Source organism: Amyelois transitella, chromosome 27 (assembly GCF_032362555.1).
Source record: "Amyelois transitella isolate CPQ chromosome 27, ilAmyTran1.1, whole genome shotgun sequence".
Taxonomy (NCBI): Eukaryota; Metazoa; Arthropoda; class Insecta; order Lepidoptera; family Pyralidae; genus Amyelois; species Amyelois transitella.
Window position 1 is genome coordinate 1,010,810 of NC_083530.1, and position 22,375 is coordinate 1,033,184.

Genomic DNA, 22,375 nt, shown 5'->3' on the forward strand with positions numbered 1-22,375 from the left:
TGTTGGGTAATAAATGAATAATCATGAATATCAATTTACGCTGTAGTGCCGTGTGGTTCCTGGCACCAATACAAAAAGAATAGGACCACTCCATCTCTTTCCCATGGATGTCGTAAAAGGCGACTGAGGGATAGGCTTACAAACTTGGGATTCTTTTTTATGCGATGGGCTAGCAACCTGTCACTATTTGAATCACAATTCTATCATTAATCCAAATAGCTGAACGTGGCCATTCAGTCTTTTTAAGACTGTTGGCTCTGTCTACCCCGCAAGGGATATAGACGTGACCATATGTATGTATGAACGTATCAATTTACGCTAACCCCAAAAAATTTTAACAGAGGGAATAACTCGCAAATATGACAGATATAACATACATTTATGAAATTCAAGAGGCTGTTGCAATGACGGAGGTGTCCAATAAAAATGAATTGTTTGGTAATTTCCTGTAGAGTTAAGTCCAAAGCAAAATAGAATTTTAAATAATTTACCTTGAGTTTAACTTTTTCTTTTTTTAAACTCAAATTTTAATCACACCAGAAATAATCACTTTTTAATCCGTTAAAAAATATCGAGGTTTCTAAAAACGCGACCGCTCGTAAACTAACCCACACTTTTATGGTTTCCACTGCATCTTCTGCCCCTCTTTTTGATTTATTTTATAGTGACTTCACTAACTGCCCGGGAATAATGTCCGAGCGGCCATAACTGAAGGTACGTGCTAGAAGTTGGACGTTTATAAATAAATATAAATATATACGGGACAAATTACACAGATTGAGTTAGCCTCGAAGTAGGTTCGAGACTTGTGTTACGAGATACTAACTCATCGATACTATATTTTATGATAAATACTTATATAGATAAACATCCAAGACCTAGGCCAATCAGAAAAAGTTCTTTTCTCATCATGCCCTGGCCGGGATTCGAACCCGAGACCTCCGGTGTCACAGACAAGCGCACTACCGCTGCGCCACAGAGGCCGTCAAATGTTTTTACACTAGCTTTTTACACTACACTGATTTTTGTCATTTATTCTTCCTCCCGGCTTTAGTCCCGGTTGCATCCTCACCACTCTGGAGGGGAGCCCGGGGTACGCCTTTGACCGTGGATCCTGGATTGGGTGAGTCAGGTTTTTACACGAAGCGACTACCGTCTGATCTCCGCAAACTTTGCAGGTGAACCGTATTGGGTCGATTTTTGTTATTTATTGTCTGTATTGTAGTATGATGCCGTGTGATTTCCGGCACATGGGAATAGAACTATAGCTTTTACATGGATATCGTTAAAGGCGACTTAGGGATAGGCTTATTAACTTGGTACTCCTCTCGTAGGCGATGGGCTGGCAATCTGTCACTATATGAATCTCAATTCTGTCATGAAGTCTTACAGCTGTATGTGACCTTTCCGTCTTTTCGAGACTGTTGGCTCTGTCAACCCAGCAAGGGATGTAGACGTATGAGTGTAGGTAGAGGAACCAAGAGATTTTTAAGTAATAGTGCCAGTAGAAATTCATTGTCTTACGAGTAAAAATTGTCTATGGAACTTCTAAGATTTATTCGTTAATTTAGTGTATTGATTTTATGTACCAATATACACAAAAATCACATATTTCTGATAACAGTAAATTAATAATTTATTTACTGGTTGCAAACTGTAAATAAAAATAAAAATTATTTAAAGTAAAGAAAGAAAGAGGCGTGATTTTATGTTATGTTTCATGTTATTATTTGAAGTATTTATTGAAAGTTGGCAACCGGTAATAATAACCTCTTATATTCTTAGTACTCATCAGAAATTTACCTACAAACGTTTTGAATCATTACGAATATTTTAATGCCCCTAATTGGTCAAACGTAGAGAATTGAGAAATTCATTAGGAAATAATTCTACAATACAATTTAAAAGTACTTGTGGACCTTTTAAGCTTAATTAAAAGGATTCGTTTGTGTTTCAATATGTTTATTTTCAATTCAAAAGATGTTTTGTAATTTTGAATTGTAAAGCTTACGCCTTAATTGGAATGATTTTGAAAAATTCTATATTTCTCGTATTTTTTACATATAATCACGTCTATATCCCTTGCGGGGTAGACAAAGCCAACAGTCTCGTAAAGACTAGCTATTTGACTTTAAAATAGAATTGTGATTTGTCGGCCTCTGTGGCGCAGCGGTAGTACGCTTGTCTGTGACACCGGAGGTCCCGGGTTTGAATCCCGGCCAGGGCATGATGAGAAAAGAACTTTTTCTGATTGCCCTGGGTCTTGGATGTTTATCTATATAAGTATTTATTATAAAGTATAGAATCGTTGAGTTAGTATCTCGTAACACAAGTTTCCAACTTACTTCGAGGCTAACTCAATCAGTGTAATTTGTCCCATATATATTTATTTATTTATTTAAATAGTGTCACTATTTGCCTAGCCATCGCCTAAAAAAGAATCCCAAGTTTGTAAGCCTATCCATTAGTCGCCTTTTACAACATCCATGGAGGAGAGATCGAGTGGCCCTATTCTTTTTTTGTTTTGGTGCCGGGAAAGCCGCTTTTAATAGATCCTAAACTTAAATACAAAAGAAAACGCTATTTGAATACGTTTTCCTGTAAACAATCACGGTATAGCTTATCGCTCGCAGTCAAGCCTCAGCCTTACAGACCCTTGTTAAAATTTCTATTTCCTCCTTTCAAAACACACCCGCCCCAGAAATCGAATCTTGACCCCGCCGACTTTGAGTATGTAGTCATTCAACCTTGCGAGAAAGTTCAATTCTTTATTTTCTTTTACAATTTTTTTTTTTAGATTTTTATTTTGATTTTTTCGTCACCTATTGTTAGAATCGGCCTTTTTTTTTACAAAAATGTATATAAATAAATAAGTAGTTATGCTGTAATCTCTGCCCACCCCTGCGGGAAGTAGGCGTGCTTTTATGTGTCAATTTAAAATGCAATAAGGGAGCCATTTTGTATTTTTTTTCTTTTTTCATAAAAAAGACGTAGGTATAATAGGTAACTTTCCCACGAGATGCAATTAGATTGAGCAAGTTAAAAAAAAAGGTAATGAAAATTCCTGACCATTAATGGATCGGTATTAAATTCTCCTGACTATCCCTGAGTATGGTCGTTCTTTTTGTAAGTAGATTTTTTTTTCAAGCGCTCTTGCAATTAGTTTGACACTAGCTTTCGTTTAAGACTTCTCTCCTGTGGTAGATTTGCTTTATGTCACTATTTGAATCTCAATTCTATCAATTGAGATTCAAATAGTGACAGGTCGCTAGACCATCGCGTAAAAGAATAATCCCAAGTTCATAAGCGTATCTCTTAGTCGCCTTTTACGACATCCATGGAGAAACAGATGGACTGGTCCTATTCTTTTTTCTATTGGCGCCTGGAACCACACGACTCAATAGAAATTCTTAGTATGAGCTATTCCCTTAGTCACCTTTACGACATCCACGGAAAAGTCGTATTCTTAAGTTACACTTTTATATTATACCGATTCCATTAGCTCACTAAAAAGCCACAGTTATTAAATAGAAAACCAAAACAATAGTGAGCATATTAAACAGCTTCTAATAACGGTAAAAACCGCACGGGTTTAACCCTAGATACGCCACTGGTTTTAAATATACCGAGTAAACGGAAATTATTCATCGCAGTTTGGAAGTTTTGAAGTAGCTACGGTTATTACATTGGTACAGTCGCTGGCCTAGATGCAAGCCAACAAGTTACGCCAGCGAAATATAGAATAGAATAGATTCATTTTCAAAATTGGATACAATGTATCACTTATTAACGTCACATCACTTAAATCTTATTATAACTATTACAGTTTGCAAAGCTCATGTGTAGAAGAAGCGGCGGTACAAACTACACTGCAATGAGTAATATGTCTATTTAAAACATTTTTAATATAATTTTACTAATATCTTAGTCAACAGACAGAGCCAGCAGTCTTTGCAGACTGACAGGCCACGTTCAGCTGTTAAGCTTAATGATAGAATTGAGATTCAAATAGTGACAGGTTGCTTGCCCATCGCCTGAAGTAATCACCTCAGTATGGTACAAAATAAATATGGAGGCAAATATTAGGAAGAATGAAGATAATACTGGCCCAACTATTGGCTCAATGTGCAACAAGGGATATAATATTTACAGCCGTAGAAGAAAGGGGTTAAGCGCTTTTTAGTGTAGCAAAGTTTTATATCTCCTTTTTTTGAAATAATCGCTTTCAGTGTTAAATATTAGTTACGTGAAGTACATACATTGACATTTTAACATAAATGCACATATAATCACGTCTCTTTTCTTTACGGGGTAGACAGTGCCAACAGTCTTGGAAAGACGATGAAGAAGAAATGATGGAATTTACGAGTTGCTAGCCCATCAGCTAAAAGAAAAACTCTTAGTTTATTGACCGTACAAGACTTACTTGTACACCAAATTAGGAAATTAAAAGCTTTTATAAATAAATAAAAAGCTTTTATAAATAAAAATTTGTATTTCTATAAAGCTGTAAATTATTAAGTTCACACGAATAAAAGAGAAAGAAGCATGTAAGAAAGAGACGTAGGTATTATCTAACATCACAAGTCCAAGTAATCTTACACTTTTACGGATGAAGGATTTTTGTCCTTGTGGTCATCGACCATGCTGGAAAAAACATGTTTTCCCACGATGAACCAATGGAAAACACACATTTATATTCATAAAATCACGCTTCTCTCCCAGAGGGGTAGACAGAGACCCCGTCTTTCCACTAGCCACGATCTCTGCTTACTTCTTTCGTTTCTAAATGCCGTGTGGTTCCCGGCACCAATAGAAAAACGATAGGACCACTCCATCTCTCTCCCATGGATGTCGTAAAAGGCGACTAAGGGGTAGGCTTATAAACTTAGGATTCTTTTAGGCGATGGGCTAGCAACCTGTCACTATTTGAATCTCAATTCTATCTTAAAGCCAAATAGCTGAACGAGGCCTATCAGTCTTTACAAGACTGTTGGCTCTGTCTACCCCACGAGGGATTTAGACGTGATTATATGTATTTTCTTTCGTTTCATCCACATTCATGCAAGCTCGTCTGTTTAGGGTACTCTTGACCTGACTTTTTACAAAATCCTTACCGTCCTCTTTTTACAAAGTTCTTTTTTTCAAAAGACCTTTTTTACGGAATTCTCCGTTTAGGTTGAAGATTAAAAAAAATAAGTTTGTTTATGGCTTATCAAAAAATCCGATGGTAAAAAGGGCGCGATCCGAAATCTCGAGAAACTTGAAAACAATCTACCGATTCCAAAGTTTGCCTTTAGTCCCCCTTCCCTTACTCGTCGTGAATCCGTAAATATATTTAGGGATTCGTTGTGAAATAACAAAAAAACTCACGACGATGTTATTGCCGTGTGGTTCCTGGCAGCAATAGAAAAAAGAATTGGACCACTCGCATCTGTTTCACATGGATGTCGTTAAAGGCTACTAAGTGATAAACTTGGTATTCCTCTTTTAGGCGATGGACTAGAAAAGACTTGAAAAGACTGAATGGCCACGTTCAGCTATTTGGCTTAACGATAGAACTGAGATTCAACTAGTGACAGGTTGCTAGCCCATCGCCTAAAAAATAATCCCAAGTTTGTAATCCTATTTACCCTTAGTCGCCTTTTACGACATCCATGGGAAAAAGATGGAGTGGTCCTATACTTTTTTGTATTGGTGCCGGGAACCACACGGCACCATAAGATACAGAACCTTGCGCTTATTTCGTCACGCGCTTGACCAATTTTGCGTCTTTAATTCCCTCGGATTCCAGTATTTTGATCGCGAAATTCAGTGTTTGCGTTTAGAATTTTTGAGCCGAAACTGCTCGGCGTGTTTCAAAGGGAATATTTTATTCTGTGAAAAACGTAGTACGGAATTTCAATGTTAATTTTTGCTTGTAAAAATGGAATTGTAGGTATGCATGTTGAAGATGTTAAAGTGAATTAGTTTTTGTGTCATAAGTGACGTTGATTTATTCCTAATGCAGTAAATGAAGGTTCTTTGTTAAGGGAGATATCAACAATGTAGTTATAATAATTAGATTTAAGTGATGTGACGTCAATAAGAGATACTTTGTACCCAATTTTGAATACAAATCTATTCTATTCGACATACATACATAAAATCACGCCTCTTTCCCGGAGGGGTAGGCAGAGACTACCTCTTTCCACTTGCCACGATCTTTGCATACTTCCTTCGCTTCATCAACATTCGTAACTCTTTTCATGCAAGCTCGGCGGTTTCGGATATCACGTTAACAGTGGACTTATCAAAATAAATGTTCTAATGTGCTTTACACAACATTATCTTTCCTATAATTGTCGTAAAAGGCGACTAAGGTAAAATCTAATAAACTTACGATTCTATTAGACGATGGGCTAACAACCTATCATTATTTGAATGTCAATTCCATCATCAGGCCATACTGCTGAACCCTCTAGTCTTTGCGAGGCTCTTGTCTACCCCGTAAGGGATAAAGACGTGTTTTTATATACTTACGTATGACATATTTCTTTTGTTTCAGAACGAGCGGGCGTATGTCAGAAAACGTCCTATCCTTCAAAGCGGACGCCTCGGACAATAAGGCCCGTTACACATGCGAGGCCAAAAATGTCATGATCAACTACACTCTGAAGGCTGAGATCGACCTTACAGTATTATGTAAGTATTTATATAACAATCTATTCTTCAATATTCTTATAAAAATAAAAATGAAAAAAATTAAAATTAAAATGAAATTATTTTTATAAAAAGAATATTTTATTTATTCTTTTTTTTATTTCCGCCTCTTCATGATTAATCTACTCGATCAACGTTAATGAAAGTTAGAGTACCTACTAAATAGAATACAATATATCTTTCATCTCTGAGAAATATTCTATTCTCATGGCACTAAACATACATATTGATGGGTTTAGCTGTACGCAAAGGTTAGTGTCGTAATTGAAAGGCAGGTTGAACCAAGACCAATTTGTTTATTCAATACCCACAAATAAATGACATGCACCAATAATAATCACAACATCTTTCCCTCACAAAAAAAATTAACAGAAAAAAAAAATTAAAATAATTTGTTATGTTATGAGTCAGCAACTTAAACAATAATATACATAGAGAAAAAAAAAACAAGAAAAATAAACATATAACCGACTTCAATACTACATACCTTAATATATATATATTATATATCTAGATTAATGTATATTTTTACAGTTTTTTATAAAGGCTAATCTTATCATTGTAATTTTTATGGGATCACCGCTGATATATATAAGCCCTTTTAAACAAAAATATATTAATCGAAAATTTGGAAAAAAAAATGACTAAGAAAATTGGTGAACATACATACAAAAATAAAAATACTTACATACATTTAATTTTATGAAGTCGGACAATTAACAATAACAGCTTGGGTGAAGTAACATAGTACAATCTTTTATACCAATTTTATACAATTCTAATTTTAAGCTCAGATTGCATTATGATTTATTTTTCCCTATTTAGTTTGGCAATAATAGTGCGGGCCGCCTCAGCCGCCGGTCTGCGCGCGCGATCTAACCGGCCTTTCAAAATATCACCCCGGGAGTCCTCAGAGAGACGCGACCCATCCCCGCTGGTTAAAACAAACGTAGGATCATCTGCGTTGTCCTCACTTTCGGCCATGGACCAATCCTCTTCCTCGTAATGTTCTTGCTCCTCGGGCGTATATTGGGATGGAGAAGAAAGAGCTGCCTCCACATTAATTAAATGGCGTCTATTTCTTCTGTACCGCTTTCCTGTTGAGTCTATTACGAAGTAGGAGCGTGGTTGTGGCGCCCGCGCCTGGACGCGCGCGTGCTTCCTGTCTCCGGCGTCCACCATCACCACACGTTGCCCAGCCCGCAGCTCCGGCAACGCTCGTGCTCGTTTATCATAGTGCTGTTTGTCGCGGGCTTGCTTGCTTGTGATAGCCTTATAATCGTCACGGTTGTCACGGCTGGGTTGCAGTTTACAGTCGTGAGATGGGAGCCTGGAATTAAGCCTGCGTCCCATAAGTAACTGAGATGGTGAGCTAATTCCATCCCTGGGAGTTGTTCTAAGGTTTAGCAACCCTAAATAGAAATCAGAACCAGATGACAAAGATTTGGTTAACATATTTTTAACTATGTGTACTGCCTTCTCACTTCGTCCATTTGATACCGGATATTTCGGCGAACTCGTAACATGTTTGAACCCCCATTGCTTACTAAATGTAGCAAATTCCTTCGAGGCATACGCTGGCCCATTATCAGTTATCAGTTCCTGTGGGATGCCGTGCCTTGCAAATTGATCCTTCATCGCTGTTATGACTGTCTTGCTAGTAATGTTCAGCAGTGGACAAACTTCGATATAATTCGAAAAATAGTCGACTAAGATTAAAAAATACTTGTTACCGTTCTGAAATATGTCCGAGCCTATTTTAGCCCACGGCAGGCTCGGGATAGGATGTGGCAAGAGCGGTTCCCGCGCGGGCCGCGCCACCCTCTCGGCGCACGTCGCACAGCGGCGTACTGCACTCTCGATGTCTCGAGACATCCCTGGCCAGAACATCACATCCCGCGCATGCCGTTTGCATCTATCTATACCCATATGCCCATCGTGAACTCGCTTTACCATTTCGTACCTTAACTTAAATGGAATATAAACCAAATTATCTTTAAATATTATACCATCGACATATTCAAAACTTTCCTTATACGACCACTGCTCTTTTACTCTTTCATCCACTTCATACTTATAATTTGGCCAGCCATTTTTTATATATCTTATAATTAACTGACATTCTTCATCTTTCATTGTATGCTCCTTTATCATACTCAATTTACTGTCACTAAACCTAACATTTTCTATAAGAAAACATGATTGCTCCGAAATTTCATCACTTACTTTTTGTTGTAACTGTTCAGGTAAAGGTGCCCTCGAAAGGGTGTCTGCAACGAACATATATTTTCCAGGTTTATACGTAACCTTGAAATCGTATCCCTGTATACGTAACATCATGCGCTGCAGTCTGGCTGGAACGGAATCCAACGCCTTATGAAATAGCGTTTCCAATGGCTTGTGATCCGTCTCCACTGTGACATCTTTACGGCCATAAACATATTGGTGAAATCGTTCGAGCGCAAACACGATCGCCAACAGCTCTTTTTCAATTTGAGCATACCTGCATTGCGTGTCGGTGAGTGTGGATGACGCATACTCGACCGGCCGGCCGCCCTGCATGAGCACTGCGCCGAGCGCGCGAGAGCTCGCGTCTACTGATAACAGCACCGGCTCGCGCGCAGAATACAAAGCCAGTACAGGCGCGGCGCACACTGACTCTTTTAAACGCCGCACGGTCGCTTCATGTACTTCGTCCCAATTCCATACAGAGTCTTTTTTCAAAAGGATACGTAGAGGAGCCGCTATCTCTGAATAATGTGGTATAAATTTTGATAAATAATTTACCATGCCCAAAAAACGCTCTAATGAACTCCTGTCTTGCGGATTCGGCATGTCACGAATTGCCTTAAGTTTACTTTCATCTATTTGCATACCTTTGGAGCTAAAGGTATGTCCAAGGTAAGTTACCGTTTGAACACAAAATTCACATTTTTCTTTATTAAATTTAATACCAGCATCACGTGCCCTATTTAATAAAAGCTTAAGCCTCTCGTCATGTTCTGAAATTGAAGACCCCCAAACTATGACATCATCAACAAATGAATCTACGCCCTCTAAGCCCTCTAATATTTGACGTATTTTTTGATGAAAAACTTCAGATGCACAGTTTATACCATAAGGTAAACGTAGATACTGGTATCTGCCATATGGTGTTCCAAACGTACATAAATCAGCGCTATCATCATCTAACTGAACCATCCAAAATCCAGATCGAGCGTCTAATTTACTAAAATACCTAGCTCCTTCTAATTTAGTCGCGATATCAGTGAGCGTCGGCAACGGGTAGTGTGCGCGTCGCACGGCCCTATTAAGCGGCCGCGGGTCGAGGCACACTCGAATGCTGCCATCTTTTTTCGCCGCCACTACGATTGCATTCACCCACGGGGTCGGGTGCGTCACTCTTCTAATAACGCCTAGATTTTCCATTCGATCTAATTCGATTCGTAACTTATCTCGTACGCCCACGGGTATTTTTCTAACGGGACAGACTGACGGCTGCGCGCCCGGAATTGTTACTATTTTGTATTTGCCAGGCAACTTTCCCAAACCTTTGAAAATATCATCATACTGGTTAATATCTATTGAATATAAACGTTTTATTAAGCCTAGTTGTTCACAAGAAAATTTGCCCAGCACATTTTGACAGTCGTGTTCAGAAATTATGAAACGTAATTTATACACTTTATTTTTATAAAACCAATTGATGTAACATGATCCAACAATAGGAATAAAATTGCCACAAAACGATAAAGCTCTCGTATTATCTGATGTTAACTCTGATAAGTTCAAACCCAATTTACAATATGTTTTCAAGGACATTACATTTAAATCCGAACCAGTATCTAGCTTAAATCTTTCTTTTAAATCACTACCATATAAAAATAAAGTCTCATACCATTTGTGGCTGTCCATACCGTCACCGAAATTGTCGACCGTGGAGACGTAGTACAAATCTGAATCGTCAGTTGATAACTCTTCCTCAATTTGGTATACTCTGCTCTTTAACTTAGGACATGCACTTTTAAAATGTCCCCGTTCACTGCACCAAAAACATTGAGCATTTCTAGCCGCACACTTATAGTCTCCGTCACACTGATCCTTCATGCAAGCCCGACACGCACTCCTAGAAGCTGCCCCGCGTCGGCCGCCTGCAGTGGCCGCTCCCCGAGCGCCGGCCGCACGGAGCTGGCCCCGCGGCCGCGGCCGGCCCCAGCCGCCACGCGCCGCTCGCGACGGTCCGCCTGCGCCGCCGTACACCACGTCCACGGCTGCCGACGACGCGCCCCCGTCGGTTACCGCCTTGGTTCCTTCTATCTGCCGTTTTTCCTCTGTAGACATCTCACTAGCTTGACAAATCTTCACAGCTCGTGCGAGGGTCAGATCCTCAGCTCTCAGTAATCGATCACGTATTTTTCCATCGGTGACCCCGCAAACAACACGATCGCGTATCAGACCTTCTTCGAGATGCTCGAATTCACAATGCTGCGAAAGTATTTTCAATGCTGTGACGTACTCATCGACAGATTCACCATTTTCTTGATTTCTTGTAAAAAATTTGAAACGAGCCATGGTAGTATTTTGTTTCGTACCGAAATGCTCATTAAATTTGCTGACCAACTTGTCGAAATTCTCCCGATCAGTCTCCTTTTCGAATTTAAACGTAGTATATACGTCGTAACCTTCTGAGCCTATCAGGTTAATGAGGAGACTGGCTTGTACATCTGTCGGTTCTTTATAGACTCCCGAGGCCTTCAGGAACACCAAAAACTGCTTGTACCATTTTCGCCACGCGTCAGCGCGGTTTGCCGGCCCGCCCTCTAGGCATAATTCCGATGGCGGACGCGCGTGTTCCATAGTAATAATAAAACACTATCACTTTTTCTACGTACGAACACTTAATTTTAGCTTAAAGTCGACTTTTTATACCGAAAATTAATTATTTTAGACGACACCTGACACCATGTCGTAATTGAAAGGCAGGTTGAACCAAGACCAATTTGTTTATTCAATACCCACAAATAAATGACATGCACCAATAATAATCACAACAGTTAGTACCATTTAACTAGGTAAAAAACCAGAAATTCCTGCCAAACGTAGAACTGAAACTGTCCTGTAACATGCTACAACGTGGAACGAAGAGATGCGTAGAAAAAAAAATGGCGACTATGAACATGTGAAATAAAATAATGAACCTAATTAAATAACGACTTTATTTCAAGCATATTAAAGTTGTAATCCAAAATCTAAATGGCTCTTGCTATCTCGCTCTAAATAGTACAATTGCTGACAGTTCAGTTACCGGTTTCAAATTGCGCGCTCTAATTGGCTAAACCGCTCGAATGTTTTCGCGCCATAAAAAAATTTGACATCTGTCAACAGTGTAGTAATAATTTTAATTAGCATTTTGTTAATTTAGCAACATTCTATAAAATTCTCGTGTCACAATGTTCGTTCCCGTACTCCTCCGAGAAACGGCTCGACCGATTCTCATGAAATTTTGTGAGTGTATTGATTAGTTCCGAGAATCGGCCAACATCTGTTTTTCATACCCCTAAGTGATTGACCAACCTTAACTTTTTTTTTTAACTAGAAATTACTCTAAAATTATTTATATGGCAAAGCAACGTTTGCCGGCACAGCTAGTTCTTATAAAACGGGGTGAGCTAAATAAAACCGTTTAATAAACATACGAATATTCCTGGATGTAGTAATGATATGTTACTCTAACTCGCATAAACACAGTATTTTGCCAAACAACTTACTCTTTGAACCTGTCTTTGACAAGAGTATCTTTCAAAGGGACACCCAAAAAGCACAGTTCTACGTTAAGATTGTGGTTTAAGTGAAAAGATGACGGCGTGGATTTAAACCCATTTCCAAAATAATATGAATTAAACATACATACATACGCCTGAATGGCCACGTTCAGCTATTTGGCTTAATGATAGAATTGAGATTCAAATAGTGACAGGTTGCAAGCCCATCGCCTAATAGAGAATCCCAAGTTTATATCCCTAAGTCGCCTTTTACGACAGTCCTATTCTTTTCTCTGTTGTTGCCGTGTGGTTCCCCACTAAATAAATCTATACTAATATTATAATGATCAAGAGTTTGATTGTTTGTTTGAACGCGCTAATCTATATTAACATCATGCTGCAACTATAAGGAGAAAAGAAATAATGAAATATATGAAAAATACGGGGAAAATATCATCCTTGAGGGCTTCAATGATGCCCAAAGTCACTATTCCACGCGGACAAAGTCGCGGGCACAGCTAGTGAAATATATATATTTTTTTAAATCCAATCTATCTTCAACTGTTACTTATGTGGATGAAGCGAAGGAAATATGCAGAGATCGTGCCAAGTTGAAAGAGGTAGTCTCTGCCTACCCCTCCGGGAAAGAGGCGTGATTTTATGTATGTATGTTACTAATCTTGTGACTTGTACCACACATTATCGACGCAGCGGTCCGCGTCTCATTGTTTATTTACCAAGTCAGGGTAAGATAGGGCACCCTCCCATCGGCGTGGGCTCTCAGCCGAAACGGATTTTTTTAACGGAATTCCCTGGGTAAATAAATATAATAGATTAGAATACGAACGTATCGTGTCGTGTGGTTCTTGGCACCAATAGGAAAAATAATAGGACCACCCCATCTCTTTCCCATGGCTGTCGTAAATGGCGAGTAAGGGATAGGCATATAAACCCGAGATTCTTCTTGTAGGCGATTGGCTGGCAACCTATCACTATTTGAATCTCAATTCTATCATTAAGCCAAATAGCTGAACGTGGCCTGTCAGTCTTAACAAGACTGTTGGCTCTGTCTACCCCGCAAGGGATATAGACGTGATTATTAATATGTATGTATGTATCTATGTGATTTGGGTGTGTATTATTCAGATGAACGTGGCCACTCAGTTTTTTCGAGACTATTCACATTGTCTGTCCCGTAAGGGATGAAAACGTGTTTGTATGTACCTATATATATATATATATATGTCTCGTACGGGACCTTAAAAAGGGCTGATTGCTTGATACAAAGCCCTTCCAATTCACTGATCCTGGGCCAATCTCTGTACTAGACATCTCAAAGACTTCAATTAGGAATTTGTCCCAAATATATGTATGACTAACTGTTACCCGCGTTTTTATTCGCGAATATTTTCAATTTATTTTAAAAATGCGGAAGTAATTTTGTTTGTTTGTTTGTTACCTTGTCACTTTTGGTTATCTATTGAATTCATCTTTTTGATATATCACGTTTGTATAATTAAGAGACTGGGCTTATAACCTTGGAATTCTTCTTTTAGACGATGGGCTAGCGACCTGTCATTATTTGAATCTCAATTCCATCATTGAGACATTTAGCTGAACGCGTTCAGTCTTTTCTGTTGGCTCTGTCTAACCCTCAATGGATAAAGTCGTGATTAATAATTATGTGTGTATCCATGTTTATTATGATAAATACATATATATATATATATATATACGGGACAAATTACATAGATTGAGTTAACCTCGTAGTAAGTTCGAGACTTGTGTTACGAGATACTAACTCAACGATACTATATTTTATAATAAATACTTAAATAGATAAATAAACATCCAAAACCCAGGCCAATCAGAAAAAGTTCTTTTCTCGTCATGCCCTGGCCTGGATTCGAACCCGGGACCTCGGGAAAATAGTATTTTTATGTTTTATTTTAGTAAAAAATATGACATTGTCGAGTTTCAAGAAAAAGATGACTTTTTTAAAATGACGTAATTGCGCAGACAATACCAATCTCACGAAAGCCATTCGACCATCTGAATGATTAATAAATTACCAGACACCTACATAAACGGCCAATCCGACTGAGTGGCAGCGACACCATTTTACAAAGTTGGAATTCAAATATACGAATCGATGACATAGACCGATATAGATACCGCAATAGCACCCAATAGTTTGACGTGTCTGATCTTTTTTTGTGGGATGACGGTTAAAACTATAGCCTATCACTACTTCTTTAAACATACACACATAAAATCAAACTTTTTTTCCCGGGTGGGTTCTACTTATATCAAAATACACTATTATACAAGTACTATACAATAATTTTATGTTAATAGAAAGAAGGATTTTTTTTTTTACAACGTGTTTAATAAAAATATTTTGAACTTTTGAATTCCTTGATATTTCTGTACGAAACAATTTTATGTAATTTCTTTTGTATTTGATGAGTAAGTTGGAAATCATCCGCACTATTATGTAGGTTTAATAATAACCACATTACAGGCAGTGACAATTTGATGGACATGTTTTTTTCACTTTTTGAATTAAATATAATCTAGGCGTTAAGTATGTAAAATACATACATATAGTCGCGTCTAAATCCCTTATGGAGTAGACAGAGTCAACAGTTTTGCAGAGACCGGAAGGCCACGGCCATCTGTCTGGCTGAATGTTAAAATTGAAGTAAGCTTGTGACTATTTGAATGTCGATTATATCATTAAGACAAACAGCTGAACGTGGCCTCTCCGTCTTTAATAACACTGTTAACCCTGTCTACCCCACAAGGGATATAGACGTGACTGTATGTATGTATGTTGAGTAAAATTATTCAATTTTATAACTTTTTATATGTTAAGCTAAATATTACCGGAATGTTACTGACTTTTACAATTTATTCAAACCTCTAAAAAGTTTTAAAAAATATCTATGACTATGCTCTATCTAGAAATATTTTTATGTCTGTGAAACGGATGGAAATCCATTGGCGATGCGGCAGCGAAACTTTTACTTGGAAGTTTTGGTGGAATGTCTAGTTGTTTCACGTTCATCGATTTATTTGTTTTAAAACTTAGAAGGCAAATTTGAGGTGTACATTTTATTTTGTTTTCGAACTGTACTGGATACTTTTGACCTAGTTCGGTTTGTTGAATAGCGTCAAATTTTATATCTATACTAATATTATAAAGCTGAAGAGTTTGTTTGTTTGTTTGAACGCGCTAATCTCAGGAACTACTGGTTCGAATTGAAAAATTCTTTTTGCGTTGAATAGACCATTTATCGAGGAAGACTTTAGGCTATATATTACACCACGCTGCAACTATAAGGTGCAAAAAAATAATGAAAAATGTAAAAAAAACGGGGAAAACTATTCTACCTTGAGGGCTTCAATTATGCCCAAAATAACTATTTCACGCGGACGAAGTCGCGGGCGCAGCTAGTCATAAAATATAAAGCTTCATTACTCTTTCGAAGCATCAGTTACAGAAGAAAGCCATCAATTCATTTTATCGTATTTCCAATAAAATAAAAAGTAAAAAGAAAAAAAAATAACAAGCCAATGAATCGCGAAGTATATGTCGCAGGCGATAACGGTAAAACGAACTTTCCACGAAACGTCCAAACTCCGAGCGCGTCAATACAGTTTAAGAATTAAAAACTTTCCGTTATAAATGTCAAAGTTTGCCGATGGATTGAGACGGCTTAACTTTGGACTTGTTCGTGTGTATTTTTTTTTATATTATATTTCATCACACCTTTAAATGTAACAGGAAAATATTGTTGCCGTGGCGTTTTTGTCGACGTATTTTGACAGGTCAGGAAATGTAGCGGGACCTCAAAGCCCTCAAAGATGAATAATTTTCCCCGTTCTTTTTTTTTTCAAATTTTCCATTATTTCTTTGCTCCTTATAGTTGCAGCGTGATGTTATATAGCCTATAAGCCTTCCTTGATAAATGGTCTATTCAACGCAAAAATAATTTTTCAATTCGAACCGGTAGTTCCTGAGATTAGCGCGTTCAAACAAACAAACTCTTGAGCTTTATAATATTAGTATAGATTAAGCTTGTTTGTTGTATTGAATAAATAAATAAATAGGGAAAAAGTTTTTTTTAGAATATTTGACAGACAACTAATATAACAAAAGTTTACGCGTTTTTCCCGAACTGGTAGGCAGACATTACATTTTCCATTAAACTCGTTCCATTTTTTCTATCATCCACTTTCATCAATCCTTTTCTTAAGCAATCTAATCAGTTCAAAGTACCCTTGATAAAATTTGATCCACAAAAAAATATAAGAGACTTATAGTACTTACGAGTATCATTAATTACCGAACTGCTTATAGACTAAATTAGACCTAGGTCTAATATAGACCTAGTCTTATTTACATCATTGTTATTCGCCTTTCAGACACCCTTGTTGTTCCAAAATAATTTACAAACAAGATCAGTTTAATCCAAATTATTTATTACTTTAAGAGCACTATCTTTCATCTCAAGAAAAATAACGCAAAATATTGTTTTAATGAAACAATATTAATTTACAATATTTTATAATAATTTGTACAGTGTCGTTTTTAGCACTAAATAATATGACCACTCCATCCTATTCTCATTGATATGGTAAAAGGTGACTAAAGAAATAGGCACATTATCTAATGCAGCATTTAACCTGATCCAACATACATACGTCACATACGGTCACGTCTATCTCCCTTGCGGGGTAAACAGAGCCAACAGTCTTGAAAAAACTGAATGGCCACGTTCAGCTATTTGGCTTTATGATAGAATTGAGATTCAAATAGTGACAGGTTGCTAGCCCATCGCCCTAAAAAAGAAGACCAAGTTTGTAAGCCTATCCCTTAGTCGCCTTTTACGACATCCATGGAAAAGAGATGGAGTGGTCCTATGCTAAAGCACAGAACCACAAGGCACCTTTCTTTGGCCAGTCCATCTAAAACCAGATGTCTATGTAAATTACTTTACTTATATTAGATTTGACTTAAATTCAAATTTTGGTAACCATTATGTTTTTACATTGAATTAATTAGATATTGACGCTTTGTTCGTTTGACTGAAATGACTGAAATTCTAGGAATTACTTAAATTCAGACTATCTGAAATTTTAAGAATATAATACCTAAAATTTCAGATAGATAAATTTTAATCTACCGCAGAAAAACGGAGTGTTATTACCTTCGTACGGGTTTATTGTCCCTTTTTGTATACATACATATAATCACGTCTGTAGCCCTTACAGGGTAGACAGAGCCTTGAAAACACTAAAAAGGCCAAGTTCAGCTGTTTAAATTAAGATTCAAATAGTGACAGTTTGCTAGCCCATCGCCTGAAAGAAGAATCCCAAGTTTATCTTCCCTTAGTCGCTTTTTACAACATCACATGGGACTGATACTATTCTTAAGTGCCTAAAACCACACGGCACTCAGCTATATAATAATGATTCTTTCTTTTGTTCCAGTCGCACCTTCCCACGTGACCATATCAGGGCCTACTGAAGCTAGAGTCGGTGACCCAGTGCCTCTGACCTGCAGTACCGCCCCCTCCAACCCAGCGGCCGAGGTCAAATGGCTGGTGTCAGGGAAACATCATAAAGAGACCACTGAGAAGACGGCTATTTCACCTGAAGGTTAATGCATACATATACTCACGTCTATATCCCTCGCGGGGTAGACAGAGCCAGTCTTGAAAGACGGATAGGCCACGTTCAGCTGTTCGGCTTAATGATAGAATTGAGATTAATAACAACCTTTTAATTTTAATTTACAACCTTTCACTATTTCAAACACATTTCTATCATTAAGCTGAACGTAGGCTATCAGTCTTTCAAGACTGCTCTGTCTACCCCGCAAGGGATATAGACGTGATTATATAAATGAATGAATGAATTATAGTATGTTAAATTAACAACACTTTCAGCTATACATACATACATAAAATCACGCCTTTTCCCGGAGGGGTAGGCAGAGACTACATCTTTCCACTTGCCACGATCTCTGCATACTTCCTTCGCTTCATCCACATTCGTAACTCTCTTCATGCAAGCTCGGCGGTCTCGGGTACTCATGACCTGACTTTTTGCCATAAGAAAGAAAGACGCTAGAAGGCAGTTAGCATGAAGAATATTTAAATTAACTTTTTCCAAGTGTTAGTATCGAAAATTGACCCGACCTTTTGCTGAGGACGTCCTGGTCCTTAATTTGATCAAGACACGTATATTTTCAGCTATTCATTCATTCATTTCATTCATTCAGTCTATATCCCTTACGGGACAGACTGACCGAACAGTCTTGAAAAGACTGATGGGCCACGTTCAGCTATCATTAGACATATTTTAAATTTTTGATCAAGACACGTATATTTTCAGCTATTCATTCATTCATTCACAAAATCACGTCTATATCCCTTACGGGGCAGACAGAGCGAACAGTCTTTTCATGATGGGCCACGTTCAGCCATGTTTAGACTTATTTTTAATTTTCATTTACAGGTGGATGGATTACGACATCTAATATAACAGTAACGGTGGAGCCGAATAGGAGGGCTGTCACTGTAGTCTGTCACGGAATCAACGCTCAGCTGACTGAGAATGTAGTCGCTTCGCATACTATCAATGTTCTGTGTGAGTAACTACTTGTTTTATGCGTATAACATACATACATACATACATATATACATACCTACATACATACATATATACATACCTACATACCTACATACATACATTCCTACATACATACATAAAAATCACGCCTCTTTCCCGGAGGGGTAGGCAGAGACTACCTCTTTCCACTTGCCAAGATCTCTGCATACTTCCTTCGCTTCATCCCCATTCATAACTCTCTTTATGCAAGCTCGGCGGTTTCGAGGTTACATACATATATTGGTGCCAGGAACCACACGGCACTATATATAGATCTCCTTTTATTTATTATTTAGTGTAATAATGATTTTATTTACAATACACACAAAAATCACATAAGTATTTCTGATAAAAAGTAAATTAATAAATTTATTTTCTGGTTGCAAACTGTAAATAAAATTAAAATTATTAAAAGTATTTATTGACAGTTAAATTATTTTATACATACATACACATGGTGACGTCTATATCCCTTGCGGGGTAGACAGGGCCAACAGTCTTGAAAAGACTGATAGGCCACGTTAAGCTTTTTGGCTTGATGATGGAATTGAGATTCAAGTAGTGACAGGTTGCTAGCCCATCGCCTAAAAGAAGAATCCCAAGTTTATAAGCCTATCCCCTAGCATATCACTATTTGAATCTAAATTCTATCATCAAGCCAAACAGCTGAACGTGGCCTATCATCCTTTCAAAACTGCATACCCCGCAAGGGATATAGACGTGATCATATGTATGTATGTATGTACTAACGTGATTTTTCTAAAAATTACCTCCGTGTTCCAATCGTGCACCTATCAACCTATCAAACGCAGGTTTAGCTCAGAAATTCTATTTACTCCATACAAATATAGCGGGAAAGAGGTTTTGTACATCAAAATCTGCGGTATTTATTTATGTATTTTAAGTAGGTTTCGGGGGAAATTCTAACAACATCAACATACATGTAATCATGTCCTTTATCCGTTACAGGGTAGACAGAGAATTTAATTTAGTAACGATTGACTAACCACGTTAAGGATTTTATAAATAACTAGCTGTGCCCGCGACTTCGTCCGCGTGGAATAGTTATTTTGGGCATCATATTTATTTTTGCAAACATCCTCCTCGGCTTTATCAATTATAGCTGCTAATTGTTATGCGACTTGGCGACGACTTGGCCCACATCATTACCCGCGACCGAACGGAGACCGTATATATGCGTTTAGGGTGAGAGGTTGTGCGTTTGTGTCTTTGTTTGTGCAAACCAATGTTGCATATATCTCCAAAACTACTGGTCCGATTTTAATGCGGTTTTCACTACTGGATTTAGATTTGATTGGTGCATGTTCTTAGATAGGTGTTACGGTAACAAATCACCAGGATGCGCTGCAGTATACAATTGTTTACATAAATGAATGTATCTCCAAAACCACGGGTTCAATTTGAATGCAGTTTTCACTGCTACATACAAAGGAAGTATTATAAGTAGAATGATACCTATCTATATGTAGGAAGTAGGATAGAGCAGGGCGATCGAAAGATGCGGGGTGAGGGGGGCGGTCAGGCGTATTAGAAAGAACGCTGGTTCGCCGTATTAAATGTTTCGCTGCAAATTGCTTATAACGACTATATCTCAAAACCTATTCGTCTGATTTATATACTGTAAATGGCAATTTTAGTCTACATGAAAAGCCAAAAGTAATAAACATATTTATTTGGATAAGGATTAATACTGAATTAAAGAAAATTGGTTTCAAAATAACTTATGTTTATAATGAAAAAATAATCTTAAAAAATGAACATAAAAGTGGTTATTGTAAGTAAACCTTAAGAGATAGATATATGCTCTCGCAGACTTTTTTGTGGCAAAAAATGAGTACTTCACATCTTTAGTACATTGTTTTACTATATCTTTGTTGGTTTGCGCAGCGTTCGCGTGGAAAGCTCGCAGATGGCCGACTCATTCAACTTTCACCTGCATTGTTGACGTTTCCCGTAGGAAATCCGGGATAAAATGTAGCCTATAGCCTTCCTCGATAAATAGACTATCTAACAGTGAAAGAATTTTTCAAATCGGTTCAGTAGTTTCTGAGATTAGCGCGTTTAAACAAACAAACAAAACAAACTCTTCAGCTTTATAATATTAGTATAGATGAACTGAAATTCAAATAGTGAAAAGTAAGTTGCTGGAATTCTAATAAATTTAATATTATTTAGAGGACGTAGTAGGCGACGGGTTATCGGCCTGTCACTATTTGAATTACAACCCCATCATTAAGCCATTCGGTCAGTCTTGTTGAGACTATCAGCGCTGTCTACATACATAAAATCACGCCTCTTTCCCGGAGGAGTAGGCAGAGACTGCCTCTTTCTACTTGCCACGATCTCTGCATACTTCCTTCGCTTCATCCACATTCATAACTCTCTACATGCAAGCTCGACGGTTTCGGGTACTTTTGACCTGACCCTTTACCAGGACGTCCTTAGTTTGAGCGCTGTCTACCTCGTAAGATATAAAGACGTGACATGTGTGAGTGTACATGAATGGATGGAGCTCATACAACAAACGTACTATCACGTTAAATTTGACATAATCTTTGGATATCCGCCAAGAAACCTCCGCCCGCCTTATCGTCCAAATATGATAACTTAGGTTAGCACATTGATAACTTATTCACGTAGAACATATAATATTTCTCTCCTTACGAATTCATTCATGTTTTTTTTAATGTAGACAATGTGCATTCGTCCATGATTAGATTTAAGAGATTTTTATTTGCAAATTGAAGTCCGAAGAAAATGCTGCAGTGTAGTTTGTTCCGCGGCTTCTTCTATACATGCGCTTTGGAAGCGGTAGTGGTTACAATTAGATTTAAGTGATGTGACGCCAGTAAGTGATACCTTGTATCCAATTTTGAAAATAAATCTATTTTATTCTATTCTAATTATTTGAAAGAAAATATACATACATACACACATACATATTGTCACGTCTATGTCCCTTGCGGGGCAGACAGAGCCGACAGTCTTGAAAGGCGACGTTCAGCCGTATAGCTTAATGATTCAAATAGTGACAGGTAGCCCATCGCCTACAAAAGAGTCCCAGGATTACTTACTCGTATAGTCGCCTCTAAGACATTATTTATATAGAATATACCCACAGATTATGATAACAGTAATTAATTTTATCCAAAGCATACACTACATACCTAGGTTAAAACAAAAAAAATAATTGTATTAAAAGTTACCTC

At 37.7% G+C, this 22,375-nt stretch overlaps 1 protein-coding gene across 1 annotated transcript in view; it reads left to right on the top strand.

Annotated features, from left to right (window-relative positions):
- LOC106138984 (nephrin) overlaps nucleotides 1–22,375 on the top strand; it is a 200,258-nt gene that overhangs the window by 140,991 nt on the left and 36,892 nt on the right. Inside the window, exons 8-10 of the mRNA XM_060951941.1 lie at nucleotides 6,548–6,684; nucleotides 17,964–18,131; nucleotides 18,993–19,124. Of these exons, the coding sequence (XP_060807924.1) occupies nucleotides 6,548–6,684; nucleotides 17,964–18,131; nucleotides 18,993–19,124 (437 nt within the window). The remainder of the gene's footprint in view (nucleotides 1–6,547; nucleotides 6,685–17,963; nucleotides 18,132–18,992; nucleotides 19,125–22,375) is intronic.